Source organism: Ambystoma mexicanum, chromosome 9 (genome assembly GCF_040938575.1).
Source record: "Ambystoma mexicanum isolate Mex_15411 chromosome 9, UKY_AmexF1_1, whole genome shotgun sequence".
In the NCBI taxonomy this organism is placed as follows: Eukaryota; Metazoa; Chordata; class Amphibia; order Caudata; family Ambystomatidae; genus Ambystoma; species Ambystoma mexicanum.
In genome coordinates, this window is record NC_090931.1 from 930,069,331 (window position 1) to 930,090,801 (window position 21,471).

A 21,471-nucleotide genomic window follows, 5' to 3' on the forward strand; every position below is an offset into this window, starting at 1 on the left:
GGGGTTTTCTTTTTGCTCCATAGGGTATTATCTATTTTTTATGTGTGTGTTACACAGCACCCTCAGTGCAGTAACACAGGGGTGTCATAGTGATCCCCAAACATAGATTCCATACCCTGGGACTGACTACGGTCTCCCAGGGCATGTAAAGTCACCATTAATTTTACTAGTCCTAAATTGTGAACAGAACCAGTACAAACCATCATATGGTGGAAGTACTGGAAGGGGTTAATTATATTGCCCCTGGGTCGGTTTTCAAGGGGGCACTGTCCAGTCCCCCCTTGTTGAGTTTCTGGCTGGTGGCAGTGGTTACCATGCAAAATATTCCACCGGAATATTCTCTATGGGATTTTCGCATTGATTTTAAACGCACCACTTTTTGGTGCAATGTTAAAGATACCGCCGGTTTATTTATTTAATATTAAATCAACGGTTGGGTCTTTTTGCCAGAACTCTTTTCTAAAATGGAGTTTGTGACCGTCTCTGTAACTCTGACCAAGGTCGAGCCCTTTGTTCCACTTTTTGGCGGGCTTCTCCACAGAAGCCCTCCAAATGGTGCCACTCTGTCTGGGTTCCACAGGATGGGTGGGGAGGGGAATTGGCACCCTGGACTGCGTTGCCTTAGCAACTCAAGTCATACTCTGTTCTGATTGGGCCAGTGGTGAGCCGCCCGGCTCACCACTTAGCATGTTTGAGTGACAGCTAGGCTGTTGAATTGGGGGTTTTTCTGCATAAAAGCAGGGTCTTTGGGACTGGAACTTCAGAAGTCGCCACAGGACCTAAGAATCCAAAGAAGGAAGAAGCTGAGCCATCTGCAACGACAACACCACTGGTGAAGCCCTGCTGCAACAAACTCACCACTTTCCCAACGACAAGAGAAGATCTCCTGCTGGACGAGTCTTCTTCCTCTGAGCTGGTGGGACCAACCAGTTCGCCCCTTTGGCCTTCCAGAGACATCTCTTGGTCGAATCGCCCGTGCCAAGCACCCCGGCGGCCGGGTAGCCAAGCTTCACCACTTTCACCGAGAATAAAAGGAACGCACCTTTTACCGAGGAAACTCTGTGGCTGGTTTCAGCCCTGTGCAGTGCAACGACTCCACGTTTCCTCCTCGACGAGTTCCTCTCTTCCTCTGGTCGAAACAATTAACTGCAACCACTGCCAGGAACAACTGCCACCACTGGAGCTTCCTCTCTCTTTAAGGTACTGTGTCCTGCCTGGCCTCCCTTTCTTCGGTTTGTCCAAGGTGACCCTTAAATCCTTGGCTTTCCAACTGGGTTGGCCCTAGACCTTCTAACTTTACCTTCTTGTGAATCGCCCCAACCTCTTTTGAGCATTCTGCAAAGACTTTTAGTGCATTTTAAACCGTGTGATCCTGGGCACATTTCGCTTTGCTCCAACTTTGGCTCTACAGTATATACTGCCTTTATTCCCTTGCTGAAACTCTTAAACGTGTTGGGACCCGTTTTATTTCTATGCTCTGCCTTTTTCTCTCCCTTTAACTGAACTATTGGAGTGCCATCAGGTTACGCGCTCACATCTGTTTTAACAAATCGTGGTGTTTTAACTCCGACTTGTCTGCTAGTTATCAAGGGAGGTGTGTATACTTTACCTGACTGTGTTTTAACTTGCTTTTGATTTAGGGTGCTAGTATATTGCCTAAAGTGTGTTTTAAATAAATGATATACTTTTTATACAAAGCTCTGGTCAGTGTTTGTTTGCTCTACTGTGTTTTTAGCCCTATTGTGTATACTCTATATACTGCCCTACTCTTCTTGAGAGATGTCTGACTGTTCAGCCACAGCTACCAGGTAAATCTGGGTGGTGCGGACTGCTACCAATTGGGTGTACTGCTTACTCCTGAAGTCTTAATCTTTTTGCAGTGTTCCCTAAGGGAACTGCACAGGATTCAACAACAAGTTCATTCATTAACAAAAATACCTTTTGTTTTGCAGGTTTTCGGAAAACTGTAGATTAAGTACCTTCAGGTTTTGCGGAGACTGCTGAGGAAAACTTCTGAAAGAAGGCACTGCGACAGTGAACGAAGACGGCTGTGAGGAAGATGCTGCGACAGAACCTCTGACAGAAGATGCAGAGACTACGAAATAAACAGCTGACTGAAGAAACTTCGGAAATACTTCGGTTCGGTAAGTCTTTTCAGTAACTATAGAATTCTGTTGATTTTCTGTGGAAACTAATATCTCCTAACTTCTTTTTTCCTTTGACAGGTTCTGTCAGGAGATCGCTGGTAGCGTTACCCGCTGTCAGCGGAGAAGACGCGAAGCGAGCGCTCCAGCATAGGCGGGGCTTAAGTAGCTCCCTCTGCAATAGATGTATGTGCTGCGAGTTTACAATGGACTTGGCGGTAGCTTTGTTGAGTGTAGGAAAAACCAATGTAAGTGCTAACTGAGCCTATGGGTGCAATGCTGTGAATGAGACAAATGCCTTTTGTGACGGGCTCGAAGTCACTGTTGACCCACTGACTGATATGAAGTTCTTTGCTTCCCTGGTATTTCTGAATGGGAACGGTGCTGGGATCATGACAGACTGGGAATTTCCACTCCGGTATGCGTTTCCTCCAGTACGTCATTCCTCACATCATCAGGTGGTTGAGAAGGTTTGGGACCTCCATGATCCTAATTGCCCCGGATTGGGCCAAGAGGATATGGTACCCGGACCTTATGGACATGTCCATCTGTGCTCCAATACGTCTTCCAATAAGAGAGGATCTTCTCTCGCAAGAGGAGGGTCGGTTTCTAAATCCAGAGGTCAAAACACTCAGCCTTCACGCACGGTTTCTAAGAGGCTGAGGTACAAGGATTGGGACCTCCTGGATGATGTAATGGAGATTGTGCTTTCGGCATGAAGGCCAGCACCAAAATCCCTACATCGCTGCCGTTGGAACAAGTTCTGCAGCTAGTGTAGGGAAAATGATGTAGACACTTGTCAATGATATACGCCTTCAGTGTTATCTTTTCTACTACATTTGTCAAATCTGGAACTCCAGATTGGAACAATCAAAGGCTATTTAGCTGCGCTTTCCATATTCAAGCACACCTCGGAAGAGGCATCCCATTTCAAAATTCCCTTAATAATTCAATTCCTTAAAGGATTCACAAATGTGTTTCCTCCTACACCATTGCATGTACCAACTTGGGACCTTAACTTAGTTTTAAAGTTTTTAACATGCGCTTCTTTCGAGCCACTTCACTTCTGTCCCCTAAAACTGCTAACTTACAAAACCATTTTCTTAGTGGCAGTAACATCAGCCCGCAGGGTGAGTGATTTGCAAGCATTATCCAGTAAACCACCTTCTACAAGGATAAAGTTGTTCTTAAAGTAAAACCATAATTTTTACCCAAAATTATATCCCTCTTCCATCTGAAACAGAAAATTGTGCCTTCGGCTTTCTATCCTCCACCACATCCTGGCAAGGAAGATTCCATAGACTCGATCCGATAAGCTTTTATATATCTAGGATGGCAAAGTTGAGACAACATGATCAACTTTTCATTGGCTATACAGGCACAACTAAGACTATCCAGATGGATTATACTGACTATTTTTGAGTGCTACAGGTTAGCTGGGAAAGATCCTCCGGAGGGTTTGAGGGCCCATTCCACTAGGAGCATGGCAACTTCCTCTGTCCTTCACAGCGGAGTCCCCATAAAGGACATCGGTGCGGCAGCTACATGGTCCACCTTCCACACATTCACAAAATGTTAATGTTTAGACACTTCTAACAATGAAGGAAGATTTTGGAAAGGCAGTACTATGCTCCATTCTGGACAAACACTTGAATTCTTACTCCCTCCTCCAAAACAACTTAATACTGCGTTGGGAGGCTATCACAGATGATGAATATGGGGGATGAAACAATCCAAAGAACAAATTACTTACCCCTGGTAACATTCTTTCAGCTGTATGTTCCTCCCATGTATTCCTCATCGCCCCCCCCAACTGACCCCACTTTAGAATATACAAGCTTTGGACCCAACTCTCTTTTAAAGTCTGATAATTTGAGGCCACTTATCAAGGGTGTTAATTCGGCATATGGTGGTGAAAAAACAGAACTGAAGCCAACGGGTGCTGTGCGTGGTATATGTACTCGACGATGACATCAGCCGAGATGGAAGCCCTCGAGGGACATCGAGTCGACCGTCTTGATGCACAGCGCCCTCTGCCGATCAGAGATTTTTTTTCCCCAAAGTAGTTAAAGCTGGAAATGAAGATATCAAAGATGCGGAATACGTGGGAGGAACATTCAGTGGAAAGAATGTTACTGGGGTAAGTTGCTTGTTATTTTATCTTATCCCCAAAAGGCAACGTATGACCTGCTTACCCATTTAAAATGTTAGAGGTATTAACCCTCATAAATTCATTAGTCCATCAAAAGAATGGTTAATTATTTCTTCCTTTAAATTGCATAGTTGATCATCAAGCCACCCCTCCACATCCCCTTTTGGTTGGTGGCATCTATAAATATTGTTCCTGTGGTGTGCTACATCTTTTTCCTTTAACAAGCTGTTTTGTATTGCATGGTTTTCCCTCTGACAATAAATTTCAACTGTGGTTCAAAGCACCAATTTTAAATGTATGATGTTGAGGAGGGCTCTGCCGTTGCTTGACCAAACTTAAAGGTAGAACTCACAAGGGCCTCGATTCTAGCCCTGCTCTTTAACACAATTGCAAGTAACTTTAGATTGGGTAGCGCAAAGACTACATTCAGAAATGGCAAAGGAGTCAGAATAATGTAGATTATGCCTTAACCTGAATTAGCAGGATCATATTAATCCTGGTCGGAATAAACCTCAGGTGGCTGCCAGTGGTATAAAGGTTTAATTTCAAATCTCTGTGTACAATATACTAGGTAAGCAGGAAAGGTTCTGGAATACCTTCGGAAATGCATCCCACTATAAACTATGATGCCCAACCTCTGACCCGGCAAATCCGATCCAATAGAAACTGCTGTTTGCAGAAATAAATAACATGACCGCAGAACCAGTCAATGTGCAGAAGGAACACATCTGGAAAAGTCTAAGCGACCTAGATCTGAACATTGCCAAGCCTCACCACCACAAACATAGCAATATAATATCTTGTTCACAGGAGCCTGTAATAGCTGAGCAACACAGACTGTCCACACACAGAATTAAGCATACCAAAACAGAGCTGCAGCCTTCTGGAATACGCACTTGCAGACCTGGCAGAAAGGCAACACCATCCATTTTTAGTCTTGGCTATCAGGTAGTCCCCAAGTGCCACCTATATGCCAAATTTATTACAATGAAGTACAGCTAGAAAGGAGATGGGCTATGAGGGACAGAGCTTATTGGTTATTTACCCAACCACTGACTGCCCATGGCACAACCTCCTGGAATCTCTGAGATGGCATTATCAAAATATGTGCTTTCAGTGTCTGCTAGTGTTATTTCAAAGCAGTCAGATTTAAATGGCTGAATTGCTGCTATAAATGCACTATTTGTCTAATAAAAAACATCTCTAAACCAAGTGTGCCTTCAGCCACTTCATTCGTAAGCAGTATACATGTCCTTGTACTGATTTTCTGTTAAAAACAAACGTTGGCAAAGCTGCAAGTTTTGCCTTGTGTATTGCCATATATGCCCAGGTACTCACAACATATTGCAGTTGTGAACATCTTCGGGGCAAGCACTAAGTACTACCATTATGGTAGTGCTTAGGAAATGCCTATGCCATGCCTACACAAAAGCCAAAACTGTTGGTTTCGCCAATGCTTGCTTTCCATGATTCAGCTAAAACCAGTGTGATGAAGTGGTTGCAGAGCGACATGCTGGCACTTTATAAAAGAAAAATAAAACAACAAATATAGCTTGCACAGCTAAACGGTCCCAGCTTTTCACAGATAAGTGGATTAAACTAGTGACTGTTCGTCTCAGTTATTATTTTGAATAGAATGTTAGATTAATATTCTGTTATTTATGCAGTAATGTGTAACAGGTCTTAAAAACGTATCTATTTAAACTAATAAACAAAAACAATCAATATTGTAAATATCAAAGTTATTTTGGGTGAAAAGCAATGGGGAAACACATTTAGAGGATCGGCTGTACAGTATCACACAGAAGACAGAACAAGATAGATATATGACATACCCGGAGGTAAGCGATGACAAATGTCAGCATGTAACCTCGCTGGCCGTTATCTTCTCCTGCTGCCAGGCCCCTGCAATTGTGACAGTTTGTTAATGACAAGAACTTCAAGAGAGTTGTTTCAAGTAGCAACAACCATATTCAATATAAGTGAAGTCATGTGGTTAATGTTATATTTGCTGTAGGTGTTCCCACATTACACTGGGAAATAAAACATTTTAACAGAGCAATGATTAATTACTATGTTTATAAATCGGTAATATCCTGCAGTCCGCTCACTGAGGGAATAGCCTGTGTACAAACCCCATCACCCCACCACCATCCAGTATCTTCCATAAGGTACTAGTTACAGCTAGTGTGAAGAAGCCACTGAGAGGCTAGGATATGGAAATTCAGAGACCCTGATCCCAGGGACGACTGCATGCTCTGCAATAAACCCTCCCCCGTCCTCATTATCCCCACGGCCTCCATCCCTAGACTAGTGTTCCACTTTACCTGGACCGTCCAGGTCCAGGCTATGCAAAAATGTTGCTGTTGCTATTGTCAAGGATGTAGAATCCTTGCTCATCATTTGGTTCCACCAGACTATGTTGGTTGTTGTCCGATGTTTTAGTCTGTGTGCTCGAAGATAGGTTATTAAATTGTCTGTTCCTGAGCAGAGCAGAAGGTGGTGACGCACTGTCTCGATGCTTTGTGTCGCTAGCGACAGGTGTTTTCGGATTGCTTATGGAAGTACAAGACTTTGTTTGTCTTTAGGTCGTTCAGACGTGCTCTTATAAAGATTGTTCGCAGATGTTTATTCGGAGATTTCTTTAAATAGGTTCTCACCTCGTCTATTTTTTGGGTGTTAAATACCAGATGTGACGAGGATGTATATTCACTTGCCTCAACTAATTTTTCGATCCAATCTTGGGTTTTCAGTCTGTCCTTGATCTTGTCCGGAATTCTTTCGATGTCCCACTCAGAGCATCCGATTTTTTCGGCCAGTTCGAGTTGATTTTTGTACCAGGCCGTCAGCATCTGGGTTTTTTCCCTTGTCATTTCTCTGTATAGAATGTCCAGGATTTGCGGGCGAGGCGTTCTCAGAATTGTTGATCACATATTTCATCGATGATAGACTTAGCTCGCGCCTGATTATTGCTGTTGGTGTCGAGTTGGGCAGATTCAGTACTCTGCGTCAAAATAGGCCCTCAAGTCTGTCCCATAATGTAACTGGAAGTTGTAACATCGCCTCGACTCCGTATGTTATCGCCGGCGTGGCTTTTGTTTTGAAGAAGTTTATCACCGGAAGTAATGAAAATTTGCCCTACTTTCTGTCCAGAGTCAGGGCTTGGGCAGTGAGAGTTTTTGCCCGTGTGTAAAGATGTTCCTGCATTGAGATTTCGATTTTGCTGTGGCAGATTTTGACCCCCAGGTATGTGAAACTTTCTACAGTTTCCAATTTTTCAAAGTTTATGAACCAGTGATGTTTTTTTGTTAAGGTTTTTGACTTTTCGATGATCATAATCTTAGTTTTGTTTGTGTTTACATCCAAATCGTTCTTTTTTAGGTAGGCTTAGAGGCTATCTAGTTGGCGTTGTAGCCCAATGGCAGTTTGGTCCAACAAGATTATGCCATCGGCAAAGAGGACTCTTGTGACCTTGGATTCTCCAATTGTAGGAGGAAAGGAACGAGTATCGTTTTCCGAGTCCACAATATCGGCCATGTCGGTTTTAAACAGTGCGGGGGCCAAAGGACAGCCCTGCTTGACTCCTCTTGCTGTCTTTATTGATTTTGATAACAGGCCAGCCGCGTTTAGTCACACTCGCACCGAGGTTTCACTGTATAGGGCTCTAATTGGTGCTATAATGGAAGAAGGGCATTTTGATATTTCTAGTTTCTTCCAAAATATTTTTTTTTTACCCGGTCGAAAGCTTGCACCAAATCTATGGAAGCTATGAATGTTGGTAGCTTCCCTTCCCAGGCTCTTGCCTTTAAGATGCTGATCATCATGTTAATAGATGTTCCCATATTCTTCTCGAATCCAGATTTAAACGGATCGACTGTTTTGACTTCTTCCTGCCATTCTTGCAGGTCGTCTAGAATTAGTTATCCAAATAACTTCCCTATGACATCCAGGTGGGCTATCTGCCTATAGTTCTTTTGTTTGCTCTTCCTGCCCTTTTTAAAGATTGGTACTATATTGGCCATTTTCGAGGATTCCGGGATGGATCTTGTTTCGAGGCATCTGTTGAATATCTCCACTATTAAGTCTGTCCAGATGTCAGGGTCTTGTTTTATTTGAATTTTTTAGATTTTTTTTATCTTTCAAAATTGTTGATATGTTAAAAGCAATTGGCCAGGCACACTCAACGTTGTTTGTCGCTTCGTCTTCGCCAGTGGTTTCAAATGGGTTGTAAAGTGTTCTACCCATTTCTCCTCGCTGACACGGTTTGAGATAGTCGTGTCTGTTAGCGATGTTTGATTTTTGACTAGAGACCAAAAATCTTTCGAAGATCGTCCACAGACTGCTCTTAACATGGTCTCAGCGTCATGTTGATATAGCTTCCTTCTGTGGTTTTTCAGCCATGATTTATAGCCTTTTAATTGTTCCGATGCAAAGGCTATATTTTCCTTGGTTGGGTATTTTTGGGCATGTCTTGCAGCTTTCCTTTGCAACGCTTTCCTGGTCCTGAGTTCCTCATCAAATTTGTGAAGATGGTGGTAAACTTGACCTTTGTTCAAAGGCCTTGGTTGCAAGTAAGGGACTAGAAGTGGGCGATAGTCCAAGAATGCTTGTCTTTGTTCTTCAGTTTTCGGATCCATCTTTTGGTTGTAAGCCGTCATGATGGAGGAAATGGCTTCTTTCATCAATGTTAGCCGGTTCCCTTGAGCATTTGTTTCCAGTTGATGTTGCATTTCTTTTGGCGTCTCTTTAAATGGAGGACCAGGTTGCTGTAAGTAGATTGTGGTCACTTCTGGTGGTTTTTATTACCTCAAATGATTCCATTACGGAGTACAATTCCTTCGAAGCAAAAATGTAATCGATGGTGCTTTTGTGTCCCGGTATTTCCCATGTTGCCGCAGGCGGGGAAACTGTCCAAGAAGTTCAAGTTGTGCAGGTCACGAGAGTCCATCAATTTCATCCAGGCACTGCCTCTTTTCTTCGCTTGCAGGCTATGGTTTGATTGCAGAGTGCTCACAGGATGTCTTCCTTCTAGACCTGGACAGATGGCGTTTAGGTCGCCACAAATTAGTATGTGATTCACACTGAAATTGGTTGTTGCTTCGGTTAGAATAGTTTCAACCTTATTTATAAAATCCTTGGTGGAGACAGCCGCAGGGTTCCAACAGATGTTGAGGAGCAGTATAAGCTCACTTGTTTTTCTCGTAGGCGGCCTGTATTTGCCCCATTCCAAGACAATGGCTTACATGAAAGCTGATGACGCCAGGGTTCTATTTATTCGCAGGCGCCCACCTGTACGGACTGCTGTTAGGAGGCCCGATGTTGGGCGACCCCTGGGTCTTTTATGTGCTGGTGAGAGACGAATCCCAAAGCCGTCTATGCTTGGAGAGAACTGAAGCCAAGTCTCCTGAAGGCTTAGGAGGTCAAATTGACCTATGTTGATCTCTCCAGCCTGGGTGAGGTGGTTGTGTCCTCGGGTAATCCATGAGCCCACAGTAAGTTTTTGAGGGACCGTTTTCTCCACAGGTGGTTGTGTGTCGATGCTCGTGGCAGTTTCAATTAGTTGCTATTTCCTTGAATATCGAGCGAGTGCAGAAGGGATCCAAACCCACCTTTTTGTTTCTTTCTTGCTGACTTTGTTGTCCTTCCGTTAGTACTGTCGAAGTTGTGGGTTCTCTGTTCTTTCCGCTATTAGTTTGCAGGTGGATTGGACCAGCCGGTTTTCTAGATCTATTTTCCTCCGTGTCACTGGTCGTCTCTTCTCTTCCTGAGGATTGATTTCTCTTCGGTTCTACTTGTGCCTGGTTTTTTCTTGTTGATGGATTGGTCCGAACTTTCCCCCGCTGGTTCATGATCTTGTTTAGACTTGCTCTCTCTGTGTTCTTTATGGTGTAAAGGTTGACACCTCTTTCTTCTGCAGTTGTTTCTCGGAGTAGGTATCCCCTCTTCTGGAAGTCCCCAGCCACCGACAACAGAAAGTTCTTCACTCAGCGAGATGTAATGTGCAGGAAGATACTATCTGTACGTCGTTTGTGAGCAAATTCGACCACCTTTATATCTGTGGTTCGGATACGATCGTCTTTTGTAGTTTTTTCAAACAGTCTTAACGTTGCTCTTCTATTTAGGAGTATTCTCTCACTTGAACCTGACTGTTTTTCCAGTTTCAGTGTTCTCTTTGATTTACTTCTGTGAGTAAAGAGAGCTGATGTTCTTGTTTGATTTACAGGGGAGAACGTGGTTTAGGTTTTCTGTTGATGTCGGTTAGTTTTGTTGAAGTGGTTAGCTTCCAATTTGTCACTTTTGGTCGAAGGATGTTGTCTTCGGCCGTATTGGTAGGCTGGTTTTGGTTTGGTTTCCTTTGCATTTGGATGGATTTCTCTTTCCTTTCGCTAAAGGGCGTTCTTTCGTTATGCCTAGAGACCATGGCAGTTAAATGGTTTGCTCTGTTTTTCCTTTCGCTGTTAAGGGTTCTTTCGATGAGCCTAGAGTCCTTAGCATTTGAGTGGTTTTCTCTATGTTACCCTTCTATACTAGGAGTTCTTACGTTGTGCCTCGTGTCCGGAAAAGTACGAGTTGACTCATGTCTTAAGTTCAGTAAATTGCTGCCGTTGTGGCTCCTTTCTTTGGTCCAATGGCCTTTATTTGATTTTTGGCCTGAAAGCCGCTGTAGGGTGCTCCTTACTAAATGGATTTGCTGCCTCTTCCTATTTATTTCATTGTTCTCTTGGTAGTTTTTTTGAGGTGTTATTTTGTGTTCCGTACGATTTCGCCTCAGAGTTTCCGTTGTTAGTTCTTTGTCCCTGAATGACACCTTCCTCTTTTTTGGTTTTGGACGTGGGATTTCTGATTCAGAGTTCTCGATGGAGTAAGTGCTACTAACCAGTAGGTCCATCGAATTGTCTTTGTGTTCTTCGTGGAGCCCCACACTCCTTTCGGGCTGTGCGTTTTCTAAATTTGAACTTTTTTTCCAGGATTGTTATCCATTTTGTCATAGTTTCTTTTGGCTTTGTAAGAGTCTCCGTTTGGAGCTGAGGTTGTTGTATTTTTGGGCTTTCAGCTGCTGAAGCTAGCGTTTGTTTTTTAAGAGACGTCTGTCCAGTAAATCAGTAGGGGTTTGTGACAAAAGCACCAGATCATCTGCATATAACAGCCATGCTATGATCTGGTTGCCTAACTTGGGGGGATCTGCTATAACATTCAAGAAGCTTTCACCCATATCTAAAATTAACAAATTAAAAAGGGTGGAGGCTAATATGCAGCCTTGTTTAAGACCGCGTCTAGTGCTGAATGATAAGGATATCAGCCCATTCATGGTTAATCTCACCTGCATCGTGGTGTTCATATGCAGTACGTTGATTGCTGATATTAGTGTACTTGGACAGTTGTAGCTGTTCAGTTTATACAATAATAGTTCACCATCTATCGAGTCAAATGCCACACGGAAGTCAACAAATGCCATGTACAGTGGTTGTTGCCGTGTGGCATAGAGGGACGACAGCATGTAGTGTAGTAATGCTAATGGCTGTATTCATTCCGGCGACGAACCCCGTTTGAAAAGGGTCTCTCTTACTAGATGTCACAGACCACGCGTTTACATCTCTCAGATTAATGCGGGTGTATATTTACCTGGGGCATCTAGTAATGCTATCAGCCTATAGCTTGCTGGGTCTTACCGATTTCCTTTCTTGTAAATCGGCAGAATTATAGAATGCTACCAAGAATCAGGAATTTGTTGTCTATATTGTATGGATCGAAAAAATGACTACAATATAGAGGCCCAGATTCCGGGATGTTTTTTCAAAGTGTAGTTAGACAGGCCCTCAGGGCCTGGAGCTCTGGAAACACTATTTATATATAAAAGGATGTCATCTCCATCAAACCCAACACCAAAGTAACGAGTTTCATCCCAAGATCTTTCTACACATTTGTGCCTAGTTAGTGCATATAACTGGGTAAAATGATCAATTCAATTCTTCTCAGTTACTCCATTTACTTGGGTAGATAACTAAGCATGATTTGTGACAGAGTTGAGAGCATGCCATATCCGAGTCGTGTTTTTGTCTCGAAAGGCTCCCAACATCATTTCACCGTCTTTCTGATACAATGTGGCTTTGATTCCTCTCAGACAGTTTTTGTATTTGGTCTTAATGGAGCGTAGAATAGCCACCCTTTTTTCAATGGGTAATAACAAAGCCTGTCTTTTTGTTTCTGAAAAGTTGTCTTTTTGGCTTTAATATCCTTTATTAATTAGAGGGTTTGTTTTTTGAATTATCATTGGTGTATAGCTGCATACAATGGTAATACTCTATGCCATTATCTTGTTGTTGGTTTGTCAGATTCTGATAGTCTACTTGCAAAAGTTTATTTAAATCTAAAAGTTTTTCTTCTGTCCATGTGTATCTATTTAGCTGATTATTAGTTTTGAAAGTCCCTAAGATATATTCAAGGGGTGGGGGGAATGACCCCCCTTCTTTGATACATTCCACTCTACATACAGCACTGAATGATCACTTGGCATGCGAGTAGCAATGGAAAAATTCAGAATACATGAAAATAAGTTCTTGTCTACGTATACATAATCAATTGTTGCGCTTTGGATTCCCCTTTGCCAGGTTTTCTGCAGGGGAATGTCATTTGTTATTGCCCCATTCAATAGCACCACATTCTATGAACTAACAAAGTTATTCCACTTGCGAGTATGTTCGGGAATTTTTACAATTTTGTTGTCAAAGAGATGTACATTGAGATCACCTGCTACGATAATATGACTTATATCACCAGACAATGCAATAGTTTCCATCAGCTAATTCAAGTCACGAAAATATGGTGCATTTGTAATTCCCATTGGATTCCAGTACAAATTAAGTATTGCATAATTACAATACTGTATATGTACTTTTGTCAATTGCATGAAGGGATTACGGGAGGCCCATGATAATGATGCTATTGTTGCTGCAGCATTTGTTCCAATTAATAAACCAGACATGGGTCTAACCCCTTTGCCCTTTCTTAGCTGGATTTAAATGTACATCATACTTATTCCAGGATGGAGAGAAAGTCAGCCACGTTTCCTGTATTAATACTAGATCAAAATTTCCCACCATACTCTGAGGATTATTGATAAGGTGTTTATGTCCTCGAGTGTTCCAGCTAAGCATTGATATTTTCTGTTGAAGGTCGGACTGATCTAGTTACATATTTCGGTTACATAGACACATTCGCCCTGTGGTTTCCACTTGGGTCTTCCCTTTGTGAGTTCAAAGGTATGTCAGTTATATTAGTACCTCTTTCATTTTGGTGAATGGATATAGGAACAGACTTGAAGTTCGGTTTTGTTGTTGGTGCAAATCCTAGGTCAAATAATGGAGCTTTTGCTAGCCAAATTGTATTCATAACAACACGTGATTTCATCCAGATGCGGGTCACACTACGGTATCTATTATCAAGGAATTCAATTTGATCAATGTCACTGGTGACAATATCCTCCAGGGCTGGTATAGCAGAGAATAGTGTGAGGATACTCTTCCTATTCATGTGATAAGTCGGAAATGGGCTTGTATGACAACTAATCACCAAAGAGTGCAAGGTCTTTGATTTCTTTAGGGTACTTATCACTCATGTGTTAGTAGTGTTCAAACCTTGTGCAAGTTGATTGCCATTGGTATATTTATCTGCCTTATTATTAGTTACTTGACCTCTTGTATCGTCAATAGACATTATATTTATACTGGGCACATTTTTAAGTTGTTCTATTCTCATTACTGGGACAAGAGAATGTTTGAGGTTTGTTTGGTCTCTCAAGTTTTAATAGTGTGTGTCTAATATCAGATAATGGATCTTGATCTCCCTGTCCAATGCTTTTAGTTTTTCCCTTTCTATATTTCTATTATTTTGTCTTCAGTTTGGGACACAGTTAGTTGTTCATTTTTGATTTGCATGGACTCTTTGACAATTGGATTATGGCTTAGATTGTCTTTGGCTACTGATTGACAGAGACCAGTGTTGGATTCCTGTCTATGCTGATGCATATATGCATCAATTGCTTTTCTAATCTCATGTCTATTATTGCCCACCACTGGTGCTCTTTCGGAGGCCTGTGCCGCTTCAAGAGCTATTTGTTTTTGATGGGAGGGGCTTCAATTCGGGACATCCAAGTTATTGGTCTGCAATTCTTTGCTGCATTTATTACTCCTTCCAGGGGTGAGTATATTGGAATATTAGGTAAGTCCTCACCTGTTTGTTTATGTTTGTTATTCTGTGCTATCTTAATATATTTTTTGGTAACCGCTGAGGAAGCCATTGAGAGACTTTTGTTTGGCTTTGTTATGTTTTTGAAAAATTGCTTTGTCCCAGAGTTTGGAGCTATTTTTACTGATTTAACATTTTTTGACTTTTTTTCTTGCATTTTAGTTAGATTTTGTGTTTTCTCTTTAAGTGTGTCTTTTTCTGAAAATATTGTATATGAGCTTTCGGTGGGAAAGTCTATTAACTGTAGCGATGATTCTGGAGCGCCTATAGATCTGGGAACAGAGGTGGTTAGACCAGCTACAATGTTGTCTTTAATAATACCGTTATATGGTATACCATATGGTAGCGAGGCAATTACATCACCAACGGCATCCCGACATATTGAGACATCTGGCGAGGGCCGGAGTGTGTAGTTATATTCCAGTGAATTGGGGCTCCATTCAGTCTGAGATGCAACAGACACCTGTTTTACAGGACCATTACATTGCTTCTGGTCCAGAGTTTGCGTAATTAAAGTTTGCCAATTGGATATTTGGTCAAATTGCATTGAATGATCATTTAGTTTTGCATCAATAGTTTCATACAGCTTGGCCAAGGACATCAATGCTGTATTCATTACTTCCAGTGTTATATGTGCCAATTTGTGTGGGGATGATCCATTTACAAAAAGCGTATCTAATGATGGCCGAAACGGCCTTCGTGGAGTCGGGACAATAAATGATGAGGGAAATTCAGAATTACTCCGGTTTGAATGTTGGAACAGCTCCGGTGAGTTTGATAGATTTAGGTCCACTTCTCTGGCCGAGAAGGAAGAATTAATTGAGTCCAAATCGATGACAGCTGCCTCAAAGGAGGCATCTGCTTCATAGTTTGGGGCGACAAAACGCCTTTGATCCTGTTTGAGCATGTTGTAACACCATGCTGTCAGATAAAGATATATTATCAATTGGATTAGTTGTACCTTGTAGCATGTTTTCATCAGTTATATTTTCCATAGGCACCGTCAGAGTGGGCTTTAATATCTCCGAATTTATTTCGGCAGTTTTCATTTGTGGGAGAGACATTTCTGTTAGCTGTTTAGAAACCTTGTAATCAGGCGCCATCTTTGATACTATAACGGAAGGAGCTTCAATGTTTGTTTTGTTCGGGGGTTATTGTTGCAGAGGATATGCAGCCTTCTTTTGTGCCTCTATTTGATATAGATGTTATTCCAAAACCAAATTCACGAATATCAAAATTAGATGAGGCAGTGTTCTTAACCTTTGCTGTTAGCCATCTAGTCTGGCAAGTGATGTTGTTCAGATGGAAGTCTTGTTTTACTTGGCGAAGGCATATCGGATATGAGGCTATACAAGCCTCTTCTGTCACGTATCATTCAAAAGACACTAATGTAGTAGTATCGATTAACAAAAAAGGAGAAAAGGTGCACCGGGAGCCAGGCACTGCCCACCGGACGCCGCAGCAAAGCGATACTTCACCGGTCCTTTGCTCGGTGTGCGGGCAAGATGCCTGTTTTTGTTGGCGTGGGCCAGAGGGCGTGGCTTAGCAGGTCGCAATTCTAAAATAACAAAATACCACTGTATGAATACTTTATCTAAAGTCTTTGAGTGATTATACACTCTAACAAAGTCTTTGTTAAGTATATTTATTGTGGATTAGACAGATGAATGGGATTACGTCCACAAAGGGGTCAGCTGAAGGTATGAGGAAGCAGCGTCTGCGGCAAAGCGGTCCTTCACTGGTCATTCGGTCAGTGCGCGCATGCCTGCTTTTGTTGGCGTGAGCCAGAGGGCGTAGCTTAGTAGGTCGCAATTCGTGAATTAGACAGATGAACGGGAGTACGTCCGTAAAGGGTTCAGCTGAAGGTATGAGGAAGCGCGGCAGCAGCAAAGCGGTCCTTCGCTCGGTGCCAGCGAAGGAAACGAATGTAAGTGCAACCTCCCGTGGGTAGGGTGAGCCATGTAAGTGCAGTAAATAAACAGTGGCCGGATGAGAGGTGTGGGAGGGCAGGGCCCGAGGATACATAAGGGCCGTGAACATCAGTCACGCAACTGTATGATTAGCAGGGAAGAGAAGAGGAGAAGGAAGAGGTAAAGAGAAAGGTATTAAGTCTTGTCCGGAATTTAAGGAGGTCCTGCTGAAGACACAGAGGAAGAGGGAAGCCGCTGAGGAAAGTGATCCACCACCAGCTCTCCGTTTTGCAAACTGCTTCACATGCAGGGAGTTGGTTCCAGAGGAACACAGGAGTCTAGAGGGGGAGTATTTAGTTGAAGCTAGAGTGGTCCTTGGCCCCAGGTAGGCTTGTGGATGATACAGAGGGATTTGAATTTAATCTGCACTGAGACCGGGAGCCAGTGAAGGCTTTGTAGGGCAGGAGAGATGCAGTCCCTGAGCTTGAGGCCAATGATAAGTCTCGCTGCCCGATTCTGGGTAAGCTGGAGGGGTCTCAGGGTGGACGCAGGAAGATTAAGGAGGAGCCTATTGCAAGAGTCTAGCCTTGAGAGAACCAGAGCACAGGGTAACATTGAGTCTCTGGAGAAAGGTGAGGAAGGGTAGAGTTCCTTTGAGAAGGAAGAGCTGAAAGTGGGACTTCTTGACAATGTCCTGAATATTAGGGATGAATGAGATGGAGGGATCAAAGATGACTCAGAGGTTCCTGGCTACAGAGGAGGGGGTGGGGAGAGGCAGCCTTTGGAGGAAGGCCAGAGTGAGGGGAAGAAATGCGGTGCAGGGGACCCAATAGGGAGAATCTCTGTTTTGCTGCTATTGAGGCAGAGGTCATTAGCAGTGCACCGAGCCTGGATGGTATAGAGGCCAACAGGGATGAAGGAAGATGTGAAGGGATCAGTGGGAAGTTTAAAAAAGAGCTGAGTGTCATCAGCACAGCATTGGAAGCTGTGTGAGAAGGAGAAAATGAGGAGTGCCAGCAGAGAAGAACAAGTTACTCACAAACTGTAACATTCTTTCAATTGGATGTTCCTCCCACGTATTCCTCATTTTAGATATTCGTATCATCAGCTTTGCTGCTTCGGACATCAATGTCGTGGCATCGATGTCCCTCAAGGGCTGCAGTAGAGTGTCAACGTCATCCACAGTATAAATGGCTCGAGCCGTGCCCGTTGGCTTCAGTTCTGTTTTTTCGATATTCTCAACTGATGAGTTGATAAAGCATACCCTTAGACCGTAAGCTCTCAAGGAACATTGAATGTAAAATACGTAAACTGTACGGTGGGGTAGGTTGGGAGGGTCAATGAGGAATATGTGGGAGGAACATCCAATCGAAAGAACATTAGAGTTGGTAAGTTACTTGTTCTTCTAATGGACTGTGTCCTCCCACGTATTCCTCATCTTAGATAGACTCCCAAAGCAGTGAAAATTTGGAGGGAGTTCTAATTAATACTACTCATGGACCGTATGTCGACCAGCCTTAGCAAAAAGACCCTCTTGGGATGACGTGGAATCTAAACAATAGTGTTTCACAAAAGTGTGCACTGACGACCAGGTGGCCGCTGCATAAATATCTTGCACCGAGACACCCCTCTGAAGAGCCGTTGAAGTTGCCATGCCCCTAGTAGAATGAGCCCTTAGTCCATCTGGAGGTTATTTACCTGCCAGCTTGCAACACTCTCCAATTGCTAGAATTATCCCTCTGGATAAGGTCTGTTTCATTACTGCCAGGCCCAATTTGTGGCCGGTGTGTCCAATGAAAATTGGTCACTTTATTGAAATTTTGCCAGTCTAGAAATATAAAAGCCGAGAGCCCTTTTTGGGTCCAGCCTGTGGAGCCTTTCCTCCTCCTTACTTGCATGAGGGGGGAGGATAGAAAGATGGTAATGTGATCTTCTGAGACAAGTGAAAGTCAGACTATTTTTAGTAGAAATTAAGGTTTGACTTTAAGTATAACTGTCTTTACGAAACATTGTGTGAGGAGGCTTACAAGAGAGCCTGTAACTCACTCACCCTTGCAGGCTGATGTAATAGCCACTAGTAGGATTGTCTTCAAAGTGAGAAGAGAAGTCTTGTCGGACAAGAATGCAAAGGCTTGAAAGGAACGCATGTAAGGAATTTTAATACTAAATTCAGATCCCAAAACAGGTACTTGAAATGGGACTGGAGGGTACACGTTAGTGAGACCCTTTAGGAATGGTACAATCAATGGAATTTTAAAGTAATATACCTCTTCTGAGGAGCGCTTAAAAAATAGAAAGTGCAGCTAAGTATCCTTTAATTGTACCAATCTGGAGGCCTTGATTGGCCAATTGTAATAGGAAAGAAAGTACCACAGGTGTACCACATAGGAATGGATCCACATTCTTATCTTTGCACCAGTTAATGAATTTTTCCAACAACACCGGTACTAAGATTTTGTTGCTGGTCTTCTGGCCGAAAGCAAAATCTCCATTATGTCGTCCGGGAGGTCCCAATCCTAATATCGCAGCCGCTCAGAAACCACTCCTGAAGGCCGAGTGTCTTGACCTCTGGATGGAGAACCCGACCTTACTCTTGCGAGAGAAGATCCACTATTACTTGAAAACTTATTGGAGGGAAGATGGACATGTCCAGAAGGTCCCGCTAAAACATCCTCATGGCCCAATCCGGGGCAATTAGGATTATAGTTTTCCTACATTTTTTCAACCTCCTGATTACATGAGGAATCACCGGGACTGGAGGAAACACGTATAGGAGTGGAAATTCTCAGTGCACTACGAACACATCCACTAGAGCTCCTCTTGGAGGAAATTCCCTTGAGCAGTATAGTTCGCAAATCCTGTTGACACTGATCACGAACAGATCCACTTGTGGGGTTCCCGAAAGGGTGAAGATCTCTTGAAGGACTTCCTGAGCTAGCTCCCTCTCGTGGGACACTGTGCTCTTGCTGCTCAGAGCGTCCGCCGCGGTTTTCTGCTCTCCGGCTAGGTGAACTGCTGACCGAGAGATTCCTTCTTGCATTGCCCAGAACCAGAGCTGCATTGCCTCCCTGCACAGAGATAGTGACCCTACGCCTCATCTCTTGTTGAGGTAGTACATGGCCACTGTGTTGTCCGTCATTATCTGGACATTCTTTCCCCGTACAGAGGGCAGAAAGGCCTTCAGTGCTAGTCTGATTGCTCTCAGATCCAAAAGGTTGATGTGTAGTGTGGACTCCTATAGAGACCAACGACTGCTGATTGTCAGATTGTTGGTGTGGGCTCCCCACCCGGAGGCGTCCGTCACTACGGTTATCTCCGGCCATAGTTTCCAAAAAGATTCTCCCTTGAGAATATTGTCCTTGCAAGCCCACCATAGAAGATCTTGAGCCACCCTGGCCGGAACTTGCAAAAGATCTGACACCTTCCCCAAAAAAATGGGACCATTGAGTCCTGAGGGCCCATTGAAGGGATCTCATTCTTCATCTGGCCTCTGGCACCAGAAAAATGCAGGATGCCATGAGGCCGAGCAACCTCAGAAAATCGAAGGCCAGCAAACGCTGGGCATTCTGGAACTTTGTACCCTCTGCAGAATGTGATGAGCTCTCACCTCGGGAGAGGAGGCTCTGCCCAAGGAAGTATGAATTGGAGTCTTTGGAATGGTATCATATTTGACTTCTTGTAAATGAGCTTGAAGCCCAGTCTATGTGAGAAGTGGCAGGGTGGTCGGGTCAATGTGCCCTGATTAACCAATCGTCCAGGGAAGGGTTGACACAAATCCCACCTCTCCTGAGACTCACTGCCACTACCGCCATCAGCTTGGTGAAAACCCTCGGGCGGAGGTCAACCCAAATGACAGAACTCAAAACTGAAAGTGAGAACTGTCAATCGCGAACCACAGGTACTTCCTGTGATTGAGATGGACCAGCACATGAAAGTAAGCATCCTGAAGGTCCAACGATACCAATCAGTCCTGGAGTTGGAGAGCCTGAAGGATCTGAGAAAGGGTTACCATCTTGAACTTATTCTTCCTGAGAAACTTGATCAGGTTTCAAAAGTCCAAGATGGGTCTCAATCCTCCGTCCTTCTTTGGGATGAGGAAACATGGGGAATGCCAACCCTTGTTCCTCTCCGCTACAGGTACATGTTCTATTGAACCTTTCTCTAGCAGGGTTAAAATTTCCTGCAACAGTAGCGGATCTAGAATGTTGACAGAGTTGTATGGCGGTGGATGGTCTTGACGCCTTTTTTTTTAAAAAGGAAGACAGTAACCTTGATCCACTGTTTCCAGTGCCCAAGCATCTGAAGTAATGCCCCGCCGTTTGTTCAGATGCTGAGAGATCCTGCCTCCCACCGGGGTCATGTGGGTCAAGGCCTCAGAGTGGCGTTGCGGTGGCTGCAGTAGCGGCTGAGGGGACAGATGCCGCTGCTGGGGCTGATCTAGCACCCTTTCCTCGTTCACCCCGAGGAAATGTTTTTTGTCCTCTTTGACTAGCCTGTCCTTTTCCTCTTCCAAATGAAGAATAAAAACAATAAGGACGACCCCTCCAGGAAAATGAGCCCAGGTAGGAGTGTTGCTGAGGTTGCCGTATGGAGGCGCTAAGTGACTTAGCCGCCACCTTAGAGGTCTGCAGCTTCTCCAGACTTTCATCCACCTTGCTGCCGAACAAACTCATGCCGTCAAATGGTATATTGAGAAGTCTGGCCTGCACATCCGGTGCAAAGCCCGATTTTCTCAGCCATGCAAACCTGCGTAGAACTGTGCTAGATGCCATGGATCTGCTGATGCCGTCAGCAGTGACCAGTCCTGATTGGAGGCATTCCCCCATAGCCTCCTTTCCATCTTTCACAATTGCAAAGAAGCCGTCTCCTTCCACGCCCTCAGGAATGTGTTCAGCCGCTGCACTAATACAATCCCACAGGGTGTATGTGAATATTGCAAGGGTGCAGGTCACATTTGTTGACTTTAAAGACATACTGCTTGAAGAAAAAATCTTGCGAGAGCAGGCATCAATTCTCTTAT

The 21,471-nt window shown here is 43.6% G+C and overlaps 1 protein-coding gene across 1 annotated transcript in view; it reads right to left on the bottom strand.

The window, feature by feature from the left end:
- Nucleotides 1-21,471, bottom strand: part of AGPS (alkylglycerone phosphate synthase) — a 1,795,747-nt gene that overhangs the window by 628,862 nt on the left and 1,145,414 nt on the right. Inside the window, exon 15 of the mRNA XM_069616114.1 lies at nt 6,132-6,201. Within this exon, the coding sequence (XP_069472215.1) occupies nt 6,132-6,201 (70 nt within the window). The remainder of the gene's footprint in view (nt 1-6,131; nt 6,202-21,471) is intronic.